This window comes from Schistocerca cancellata, chromosome 2, assembly GCF_023864275.1.
Source record: "Schistocerca cancellata isolate TAMUIC-IGC-003103 chromosome 2, iqSchCanc2.1, whole genome shotgun sequence".
NCBI classification, from domain to species: Eukaryota; Metazoa; Arthropoda; class Insecta; order Orthoptera; family Acrididae; genus Schistocerca; species Schistocerca cancellata.
Window position 1 is genome coordinate 427,346,357 of NC_064627.1, and position 12,685 is coordinate 427,359,041.

The window sequence follows — 12,685 nt, forward strand, 5'->3', positions numbered from 1 at the left end:
AAAGTGAACGCTGTCCCCGATAAACTGGCTGGCGAAATGTAGTGTTTCGGACGAGCCCTGTTTCAAACTTTCCTGTACTGATGGGTGTGTTTGAGTTAGACGCCACCTTAGGGACCGCAGTTTGCCATGTCGTACACAGTAGAGGCACAGCGGACAAACGCGGAATGTGATGGGTCACTTTGCTATTGGACAATAAGTTGGACCTCGGCTCCTACATAATGACGTCCACCTGAATAGCAGTCGGTGCACCAGGTAGACTTCCGGGCGGCAGGTACTGCCTCTCATTGAAACAACTCGATATTGCTATAGGTTAACGGGACACGACTGCAAATTTTTTTTTCAAACTTATGTACATTTACAGCCCGAAGCGATGAATGAAAATCTGTACCAAGGCTGAACCCGCCTTGGTCCAAATTTTCATTCATCGCTTCGGCCTGCATATGTACACCATAGATGCTTGACACTTGAAAAAGTCTCTGGAACGACATAGCTTCATGTGATTTTCTTCAATGCGTCTTCCTGCCCCGTAAGTCCACCTCACAAGGCACCTATGGAAGACGGTATATGGGTGGTGAGCCACTTGTTCGTTACGGTAATCTTCCAAAGTCATGGATTAATATTCGTGAGGAACATACCAACGCTCTATCCGAACACATAACTCCACATTTAGTGTCTTTGGTAGCTTTCATGCTGTTTTTAATTTTCGGAGTAAGAGGGTATATGCAGTTCTGTAATCTTTATTTTTTGTGTTGCCATGCAGCTAATTTGTAGTATACATTATACATGGTGAATAACCTACATCTATGTCTACATCATTCTCCGCACGCCACCTAATGGTGGGTGGCGGAGAATACTTTTATGTATCACTGCCTGAGCGCTACAACCCTGTTCCACTCGTGAGCAGCGCGTGAGAAGAATGATTGTCGGTCAGCATCTGTATTGGCCTTAATTTCTCGAATTTTCTCCTCGTGGTCATTGAGCAAAACGTATGTGAGAGGAAGTAATACGTTGTCCGACTCCTCCCGGAAAGTGATCTCTCAAAATTTGTATATTAAATCTCTCCGTGATGCACAACGCCTCTCTTGTAACGTCTGCCAATGAAGTTCGTTGAGCATCTCCGTAACGCTCTCGTGTCGGCTAAACGGTCCCACGACGAAACGCTCCGATCTTCATTGGATCTTCTCTATCTTTTCTATCAGTCCTACCTCATAGGGAACCCAGACAGATGAACAATACTCAAGAATCGGTCGAACAAGCGCCTTATAAGCCAGCTCCTTCGTGGATGAGTTACATTTCCTTAAGATTACTCCTATGAATCTGAGTCTGGCACCTGCTTTTCCCGCTGTTTTATATAGTCACTCCACTTAAGGTCGCTCTGGACAGTTACTCCTAGATAATTTACTGTAGACACTGTTTTCAGCGGTTTTTCATCAATAGTGTAGCTGTACAGTAGTGAATTTCTTTTCCTATGTACACACAGTAGGTTACATTTATTTAGGTTCAGGGTCAACTGCCAGAGCCTGCACCATTCATCAATTCTCCGGAGATCATTCCGCAAATCGTTACTGTATTCTGGCGTTGCTACTTAATTATAGGCAACCGCATCACCTGCAAATAGCCTTAACGAGCATCCGACGCTTTCTACTAGATCACTTATATACACTGTAAACGGCAACGGTCACATCACACTTCGCTAGTATACCCCGGAAATTACCTTTACATCTGTCGATTTTGTTCCTTTAAAAGCGACATACTGTGTTCTGTCTGCAAGAAGGTGTTGAATCCAGTCACAACTCTGCTCCGATACTCCGAGCTCGTATTTTTTTTCACTAAACGGCAGTGCGGGACGGTGTCAAATGCCTTCCTGAAATCAAGGAACACGGCATCAATCTGAGCGCCGTTGTCTACGGCACTGTGGATCTCATGGAGGAACAGAGAGAGCTGAGTTTCGCAGGATCTTTGTTTGCGGAATCCATGTTGATCTTTATAGAGGACATTTTCATTCTCCAAATGCGTCATAATACTTTAGCATAAAAAATGTTCCATAGTTCTAAAATAGACTGATGTCAACGATATGGGTCTATAATTGCGTGCATCTGTCCTATGGCCCTTCTTAAAAACGCGAATGACCTGCGCTTTCTTCCAGTCGCTTGCTCAAGCAATCTGCTATAAATTTATGCTAGAAGGGGAGCAAGCTCTTTAGCATAAACATTTGTAGAAGCTTGCACCGCAAATATTGCGGATGTGGAAAGTGTTGTTGGTGTGCAGTTTTCACAGAATGAATCGGTAGTCAGGGCTCATATTATTAGAGAATAAACAGATTGTAATAATACTTAGAAAGTGTACAACAATTTTTAAATGGATAATGCCTATTGACATTAACAAACTACAAATAGGGTCAGTTTGCGGTTTTCAGAAACCAAACTTCATTTTTTGTTCATAAAACTGTATTCGATAAACGCAAGTCTGTATGTTAAACACGATCAGAAGATTTCGAGCGTCTGTCGCTATTATCAAACGATCCTACAGACGGACAACACAGAAAGAAAAAAGTAACAGTGGTGCATTTTCCGTTATTTTCTATTACCATATATCAACGATTTATTTACCGGTATCTTTTTATGTGGTCACAAACCCGAACACTGATGTAAATTGCAGAAGTCGCTGAGTGCTTACAGATTGACTCCTTGTGCAAAGACTAAGCTGATCAAACCGTTCGTTTCCTTGTGGCTCCTAACGCCGTTATTGCACGTATGACAAATTTACTGCCATGACATTTCCAGTGGATGACGATATGAAGCAAACATACAACAGATATGGCAAAGTTCCATGTTAACAACAGTTTGTTTTTCATGATTTATGACTCCAAGAAACCTTCCTTGTAAGCATGACTTGCAATGAAACTTTTGTGAGTATTTTTGACACCTACAACTTATTTGTATTGACTTTCAGATAAAATTAACCCAGTTGTTTCTTTACATGTCTAAGTCGACTGAAAATAATATTTTGATCGAAAATCGCTATCGTATGAAATATATTCTTTCAGCAACTCTTTAATGCTTAGTAATAACGTCCTTCTATGTAGAATTTAAGTATTTCGTAGCCAACATGTCTTTGGCGCTATATGGTACAGAAAGAGCTGAAAACAAACGAAACGGAAAGTTCGCGCATGTTGTAAAGCAAGTGTGATGGAGAAAACATTGCCAAAGCATCAGTAAGCCTATATGTAAAATGCACTGTTATTCTAACATGAACCATGTGTAGTAGTGTATTGACGAAGGCGGCTGATGTAGATCGGTCGCTGTGATTGGGCATAGCCAGAGATTTACACTGAAGTGCCGAAGAAACTGGTGTAGGTATGTGTGTTCAAATACAGAGATATTTAAACTGGCGGAATACGGCGCTGCGGTTTGCAAAACCTGTGTAAGAGAACAAGTGTCTGGCGCAGGTGTTAGATCGGTTATAGCTGCTACAATGGCAAGTTATCAAGATATTAGTGAGTTTGAAATGTGTACTGTTGGCGCACGAGTGATGGGACACAGCATCTCCGAAGTAGCGATGAAGGGGGGATTTTCCCGTAAGATCAGTTCACGAGTGTACCGTGAATATCAGGAATCCGGTAAAATATGAAATCTTCGACATCGCTGCCGACGGAAAAGGTCCTGCAAGAACGGAACCAACGACGACTGAAGATAATTGTTCAACATGACAGAATTGCGGCCCTTCCGCAAATTGCTGCAGACTTCAGTGCAGGGCCATCAACGTCAGCGTGCGAACCATTCAACGAAAGATCATCGATATGGGCTTTCGGAACCCAAAACCCACTCGTGTACCCTTGATGACTGCACGACACAAAGTTTTACTCTCGCCTGGGCCCGTCAACATCGACATCGGACTGTTGATGAGTGGAAACATATTGCCTGGTCAGACGAGTCTCGTTTCGAATTGTATCGAGCGGATGGACATCAACGGGTATGGAGACAACCTCATGAGTCCATGGACACTAGATGTCAGCAGAGGACTGTTCAAGCTGGTGGAGGCTCTGTAATGGTTGGGGGCGTGTGCAGTTGGACTGATATGGGATATCTGATACGTCATTATATGACTGACAGCTGAAACCTACGTAAGAATCCTGTCTGATCACCAGCATCCATCCATGTCCATTGTGCATTCCGAAGGAATTCGGCAATTCCAACAGGAGAATGCGACACCGCATATGTCCTGAATTGCTGCACAGTGGCTCCAGGAACACCCTTCTGACTTTAAACACTTACGCTGGCCACAAAACTCCCAAGACATGAACATTATTGAACATATCTGGGATACGTTGTAACGTGTTGTTCAGAAGGGATTTCCACCCTCTCGCACTCTTACGGATTCATGGACAGTCCTGCAGGATTCATGGTTTCATTCTCTCCAGCTCTACTTCAGACAGTCGAGTCCATGCCACAATGCGTTGCGGCACATCTGCGTGAGCCCTACTCGACATTACGCAGGTATACCAGATTTTTTGGTTATTCAGTTTACTTGGATGACTGTATCTGTAAGTCGAAGAACTTAACAATAAAAGAGGAATACTTTATTCCATAATAAAGGTTATTACTTTGGTAGAAATGTGCAGACTGATGGGCGAAACATTGTGCTTACTGATGACAAGCAGTAAGTTTCCTCGAAGAGTTGGTAAGTTTCGCATGCCGATGCCAAGTAGGGCCTACGACAACGAGCGGCTACAGTTTCGCAGAAGTGTTGTGATACGAGCCGCTGCCTCAGATGCGGTCCTGCAAGGCGGAAGAACCAGTCAGCCAGACCAGGAGCAACGAACGGCCCTGCAGTCAACAACCGCGCCCTGGAGCCCTGCCAGACCGGCGCTGCGGCTGACCTTGTGACTCGCGACGGGCAAGCGGGTCGAGCCTACCCAACACCTCACGGCTGTCAACGTCCTCTGGCTATGCGGAACACCGACGCCGTATGCAGATTTAGTTCGCGGTTTTGAATTGTGATGAAGCTACATAAACATCTTGGACAGCAAATGTCTTTCTTTCAATTTGCGCGCTTGGTGAGACTTCGATCAGACTATTTGTTTACTTTCAGATATTGCAGCATCTGAATTATTTTAAGCGTCTTCTTACAAGAATTTTTTCATATGTGAAGTCATGTCATTCATAGCAAAAATGGCCCGAATAACTGACCGAGTGAGATGGCACAGTCGTTAATGTATTGAATTTCTCTCTTGGCTGATAAAGTGCATGTAGACGAACAACAATGAAAATACACTGATGGAGAAAACAGCAACACCAGTAAGGAGCTGAATGACGTAACCGAAAGTTAGCAGGTGTGTTTCTTCATCTGAAAGTAACGTCTATTCAGATTTCGCATCAGTCGCATAAGAGTGACGCTAGTGACGCTACTGCGAATATGTAAATAAGGTTTGCTTTAAACACACGCTGTAACGGCCGTGAGTGTTACTTATCCTTGAGATTGGGCCTGGTGACTTGGTCTTAGTCAAGAATGCCTTTAAGACGACAAAGCTGCCATTATCAACAATTCAGTGAGTTTGAATGAGGTCGTGTAATATGGCTACGAGAGGCTGGGTGTTCCTTGTGCGATATTGCAGAAACACTTGGGAAGTAGGTAGCCATTGCACATGATTACTGGTAGCGGTGGTCACAAGAATGTACGCTCACAAGAAAACCTACGTCCGGACGGCCACGTGTTACTGCCGAGAGGGAAGACAACTGGGTTGGGCGTATGTGGCTCTGGCGCATCGTAACTCCACCTGCAGCAGTCATTTGAACAGCTGTTGGCACCACAGTGACACAACGGACGGTTACTTCAAAAACAGTTCCGAGCCAGACCCCCTGTAGCGTCTATTCCACTGACTAGAAACCACGGCCATTTGAATCTTCAGTGGTGTCAAGCGAGAGTTCAATGGAGGACAGGCACGTGTACGACAGGATGCAAGCACGTTTACGTGGTTGCGTTCAAGATTCTTGTATGCTCTACATTAATTATTTTTGGTGTTGCAATTTTTTCCGTCAGTGTATGTGTGTGTGTGTGTGGGTGGGTGGGTCGGTGGGGAGGAGGAGAGAGCGCCTTGCAATGTAAGATTGTGATTTGTAGTGTCTACCTTGTAACAAGACAAACTGCGAAATGCACCAGCAGATAAAAGATCCACAACTGCCTTAGGATAAACCAGAAATGTTGGATTCTAGATTGCTTAAGTAATCTATCCAATCTATTGTCACCAGACTATTGGTAGAAACTAGTATATCAGGAATTCAACACAGTAAGCCCACCTCACTCATTTATTCAGACCCTCCATTACAAAAAAATGGTTCAAATGGCTCTGAGCACTATGGGACTTAACTGCTGAGGACATCAGTACCCTCGAACTTAGAACTACTTAAACCTAACCAACCTAAGGACATCACACACAGCCATGCCCGAGGCAGGATTCGAACCTGCGACCGTAGCGCCCGCGCGGTTCCAGACTATAGCGCCTAGAACCGCTCGGCTACTCCGGCCGGCCCCTCCATTACACTTAGAGTTACATCACACACAGGTGCTGCAGACGGCAGCATAGTAAAGGTTTCTGGTCCGATCCGTCGTTACGGTATCAACATGTTGCTACTGACTAGAATTTCAAAGAAATTCAACACAGTGGATTCGGTTCACATATTTATTGGTTCAAATGGCTCTGAGCACTATGGAACTCAACATCTATGGTCATCAGTCCCCTAGAACTTAGAACTACTTAAACCTAACTAACCTAAGGACATCACACAACACCCAGTCATCACGAGGCAGAGAAAATCCCTGACCGCGCCGGGAATCAAACCCGCACATATTTATTCACAGCGTCCATTGCAACGACAGTTGTATCACAGAGACATGTTGCAGAGGGCAGCAAAATCTAAACTTTTATATAAGATGCCAACAGATGACGTAGGAGTCTCTTACTACCCAACAAAGACGGCAGACCTTGTGTATTGCCATACTCCATTCAATTTCTTTTCACAAATGAGAGCAACTTGACATTTTGCAGTGATTTAGAAGGCATCGGGGCGGATGTGGAAACTAACCACACAATTCATCACTGGAAACTGTTAATACATTTATTATTTTAAGCATAATTATGTCATTTACCAATTTTTGGCTGTGGATTCCAAGTCGTTACGCAACCTAAATGTAGGAAAATTATCAATATGAAGCTACTGTTATAGAATTTAGAAGACATCGGGGCGGATGTGGAAACTAACTACATAATTCATCACTGGAAACTGTTAATACATTTATTATTTTAAGCCTAATTATGTCATTTACCAATTTTTGGCTGTGGATTCCAAGTCGTTACGCAACCTAAATGTAGGAAAATTATCAATATGAAGCTACTGTTGTAGAGGCGACGGCATTCTAGTATAAAACATTCTGAGCTTACTGGCCGCGTCATATCTGGGTAAAATCTCGAACTTTAGATGAAATCCTCCTTCGACTTTGTCATGAACAACTGACTGTTCTGTTTTACGTTGTGGTAAACATTTATAGTCCATAAAAAAAACTTGTGATTGGTCGGTGTACGTCATCGTGACGTTCTGCTGCCAGGGATTGTGACCATGTCCGAATTGGTGGCGTCACCGCCATTATAAGAGAGTAAACAGTTCAGCGCATTTCTGTGTGTGTTCCCAGCGTCGAGGAGTCACTTCCACACTTCTACTAAGAAAACAGTAGAAATTATAATGTGCGCGAACACCTTCAACCGAAACATCAGCTATAGTCTTAATGGTGCGTGAAAGCGAGAGATCGACGAGGGGAAGAGAGAGAGAGAGAGAGAGAGAGAGAGAGAGAGAGAGGAATGCGCCGAGCCTCTCTACGTTCCTACAAGAGCGATGGCACCATCAACGCAGTCATTGCCACAATCTCTGGCAGCATGAAGTAATTATGGCGCACATCGATTAATGAGAAGCCGTTTAAGGGCTATAAGCGATCATCGCAACCATGGACGTATAATAAGGGCATTCGTCATGGCGTCACAAAGGTGAAGCTGGCGTCCACTATGTCAGTTACCGTAAGCATTAGCTACTGGCGGAAGTGTTTCGATCAAAAATACCAGGTTGTATCATTTATGGGTATGCTAACCACTCCAATTACACTCTAAAGTGTAAAGGAAAAACATTTCATAAGTGCATTCGGTAAAGCGGTATTTTCTTTAATATACCGGTACATTAATTTTGTTTGCACTGTTTACTTTTGCTGTGGTGGTTTTATTTGTGTCGCTTGACCTTAGGTTTCCTATCAGTCCAACTCGAGCACCTCTCTGTGGAAACACTCTGAGAAGGAAAGTTTGGAAACCGACCATACATGGCAAAATATGTTCTCAGCATTATCAGGAAAAAGACAATGACAGAACATCTGTTTCGTTAGTCCGTGTTAAGCAAGGAAAATGCTAGGTTACGAAAGCACCCTTTTCATACCGGATAATTCTCTTTTTGGTTGTTTTAAAAGTATAACAAAAAGAAAGTTACACTAACCTAGGCGAAATGCGTCGTATTACTGGGTCAAATATACATTTAGGACCACAGAAACGTCTGAAAATGCCTGTATTGTTCAAAAAAGCACTGTAACATTTTGTGTTGAAGACAGCTGTTGGGTGCAACCGACAGAAGTGAAGAAGAAGTATCTGTAAATAGTAGTCTGGTAATATTTTGGAGCATCGAACACGACGACACATGCCTCAAAGCAATGTACAGAGTGGGCCTGTAGTGCCATGTCCCCATATTACCCTTCTATGACAACGTTGCTCAATTGTTCCTGTCGAAAAGGATGAAGCATTTCGTCGAATGCTCCAGGTTTTACTCAGAAAGTACACCGAGAATTTTTTATACAACGAACGACTTGTAGATTATTATGGAATACGGGGAGTAGCTCTCAACTGGTTCACCTCTTACTTTAACAACGACAGCAATAGGTTATCATTATTCACTGTTTTGACGATGGTTGTGATGTTGGGTCTGACTGCGGTACGGTCGAATGGGAGGTGGAAAGCCCACGTTCAGGATCTTGTTCAAAGACTTAATGCTGCCGTTTTTACTATTCGAACGGTATCTGAAGTAAGTGGTTGTTCGACACCACGAAAATTAGTCTACTTTGCTTATTTTCATTCGCTGATGACGTATGGTATTATATTTTGGGTTAGATCTTACCATTCTACAAGGATATTTCTGGCTCAGAAACGAGCAGTTAGGGCAACAAGTGATCTAAGTTCGCGAACCTCTTGTCGACCCCTGTTCACTAGTCTGGGTATTCTGACATTGGCCTATCAATATACATATTCTTTACTGTCGTTTTTTGTTGACAATATCAGCTTATTCCCAAGAATTATCAGCTTTCACTCAATTAATATCGGCAGAAATCCAATCTGCATTTGGATCGCACTTCCTTCACTCATGTACAGAAAGGTGTGCAGCATACTGCTGTATGCATTTTCAATAAGCTACCACAAGAATTCAAAAATCTTAGCAGTAATCCAAGATCTTTCAAATCGAAACTGAAGAGTTTCCCCATGGGACAATCCTTTTATTCCGCTGAGGAGTTACATGAAACATTAAGCTGATTCTTGAGTTACATTGTTCATTGCATTTACTTAAGCTTATGTCTTGCCATTTTTGGGTTCATAAAAATTTTATTTTAATTGTTAATGCTTTTATGTTGTAATTTCATGTACTGACAAGTTCCATGACTTCGTGATTCGCTCGTCAATTTGGTCCCACGAAGCTAGACTCGTAAATAAATAAAATAAATAAAAGCATATTACTGTGTCCCGCAGCACATCAGTCACACGCTCATAGTGCTCCTTTCGATGTCGATGATGCGTAATGGTACTTCATTTCACGTCTACAATTCGTTCATTGTCTCTCCAGTGCGTCATACTTTGCGTAACATTGATCTTTCCAGTCAGGACAGGGTGCTTTGGGTTCTGTTTTTACGATATCCCTTTTAAGTGTTAATCAAAACTTTTCTACACATTTGGGTCAAGTAGGAGCACTCTTCCTGGCTTTTCGATTGTCACAAATTTTTGTGTATAATATGCGATGTAGTGGTCTGTCCTGTCTCGTGGTATACCAACCAGTTCGCAAGAAACAACAATTTTATTTCCAGTTCGTAAAGCTCTCTTACGAGAGGACAACTCCTTGTACTCTATAGCTAGTGGTCCGTACTGAGCACAGCAACGTGTTGCAGGCGTGCTGATCGGGAACGGCTTCTACGACCCGGAGCACATGCAGGCGTACAGCGAGCTGTCGTACGCCATGGGTCTGGTGGACCACCGGGTGCGCCAGGAGATGCGCCGCTCGCAGGAGGCCACGGTCGCCGCCATCCGCGCCGGCAACCTCGAGGAGGCCTACGTCGTGAGTACTCCCCCCCCCCCTCTCCTCCTCTGCTCTGCGACGATTTATGTTACACGCGTCTCATGTTACACGAGTCATGTCGGCATTCCGCGAAACGATCGAGGGATAGCACACACGAGGCAGCCTTTCAGATGGAGTCGTTGAGGCTCTCAAAGCCAGCAGCTGATTTAAATGCATATTTAAGACACTGTCATATGCATAAATCGAAGGGAAGGTGACATACTAACTTAAAAAAACACAGGGCGATAAAAGATTTCGCTGAGTATCTGAAATAAGTCTATCGCTCTTCCCAAACAGAGATGGTTTTCTCATGTCGGAAACCCACTACACAGCAAGATAATGCAAGGATATCTTCCAGTAAGAAGTGTAACAGCAGAGTGGTTATGACGGTCCGACGTTTTCTTGTTGAATACCGGAGCTACTAGATCTGCGGCAGAGTCCCTACCACAAACCCTATCGGATCCAAAGTGTTAAAATACCTACGAGAAAGTGGCTTCTGTGGTCGGATCTAATTACGAGGGTTGGAACTTTAATAGTGGCAACTATTTATTTACAGCTCGTACAAAATAGATACGCGTTTCAAAGTTTTACTGACCTTCAGAATAGTCACCAGCATTGTATATAACCCGTTGCCAGCGATGTAGAAGTCGTAGGATGCTCTTAACAAGGCCAGTTGTGTTGACAGTTCGAGCGGCGCTGTCTATTGCCCGACGAATTTGTAGCAGTTCTGAAGCGAATGCCGTGAAGTGTTTCCTTCAATTTAGAAATCGAGTTGAGTTCACGAGTGCTTAAGGCAGGGAAGTGCAGTAGGTGGCATAGCACTTAGCAGCCCCATCAGTCAAACAAATCAGTAATAGCTTGCACTTTACGTGCTTGAGCATTGTCCTGCAAAATGATGGTCAGGTCCTGCAGAAAGTATCATCACTTCTGTCTCTATGCTGTTCATTTTTGGAACACAGCCTACGACCAGCTTAGAGACAGAAGTGAAAACACTTTCTGCAGGACCTGACCATCATTTTGCAGGACAATGCTCAACCACGTACAGTGTAAACTGTTACTGATTTATTTGACTCATTGGGCTGCTAAGTGCTATACCACCTACTGCACTCCCCTGACTTAAGCACTCGTAAGTTCAACTCGATTTCTAAACTCAAGGAAACACTTCGCGGCATTCGTTTCAGAACAGCTACAAATTCGTCGGGCAATAGACCGCGCCACTTGAACTGTCAACTCAACTGGTACTGCTAAGAGTATCCTACGACTTCCATATCGCTAGCAACGTGTTATACACAATGCTGGTGACTACTTTGAAGTTAATTAAAACTTTGAAACGCATATTTATTTTGTACGAGCTGCAAATAAATAGTTGACACTATTAAAGTTCCAACTCTCGTATATTGTCATGCTGGTTAATGTTAAAAGCCATATCGCTCAGTTATTCACATTGCTGTCCCTGTAACCGTTAAACTTTGGTGAGAAGTATGCAATACAAAGAAAGAAACAGGTGGCAATTTTCAGCCAGTACGAAGATTCAAAAATATTAAAAAATTGAATGCTATAGGACAGGTAAATTTAGACTGACGTAGATCCGTTTACTTTGGGAGTTTGCATGATGTGCACCAAGAATAATTGATCAAGGTAATATGTAGGCATACAGTAAATGTTATCGTCTGTAAGATGACATTTTAGATAAAGTGGATGAAAAGCAAAGCCGATGGTGAAATTCCAGGAACCGTGTTTATGAGACATGGACTGGAAGCTCATGCTTCCCTTTCGGGGAAATCATATTTAATAAGTAAATTAATTCTCATATCACTTTATGACCGCCTCCTAGGATTAGCGTCATACGTCAAAGCGCTTTGAAAGGGGACCGACTCACTGTTCTTTACTATGGCAAAGTAAGTAATTGATACGAGGAGTAAAAATAGATCCTCATCGGTATAATGGACAGTTGGGGGAGTGAGGAGGTAATAATTATAAAATTATTATTATCGTATATCGTGAGTGTGCTAATGGAGCCGTTGTGCACAGTGTGGATCCCTGTGTGCCATTGAAGTCACAGCTGAGTGAGGACCCATCTTTATCTCTAACCAGTCTACCACAAACCCACAACATGCGGAGATTGATCAAGGCTGCTCTAGCATCTCACTCACTCGTTACCCTCATATTCTCAGTGGGCTCAGAGTTCAGGATGATGTGACTGCTCATTTGTTTTTGTTGCCCAAGACTGAACTAGATTTCTGTGCTGTGACCGGCGAATCCACAGTTACGAGAGTCGTTTG

General features: G+C 43.2%; 1 protein-coding gene across 1 annotated transcript in view; it reads left to right on the forward strand.

Moving 5' to 3' along the window:
* Positions 1 to 12,685, forward strand: part of LOC126154645 (venom serine carboxypeptidase-like) — a 100,560-nt gene that overhangs the window by 46,561 nt on the left and 41,314 nt on the right. Inside the window, exon 6 of the mRNA XM_049916175.1 lies at positions 10,237 to 10,403. Coding sequence (XP_049772132.1) covers positions 10,237 to 10,403 — 167 coding nt within the window. The remainder of the gene's footprint in view (positions 1 to 10,236; positions 10,404 to 12,685) is intronic.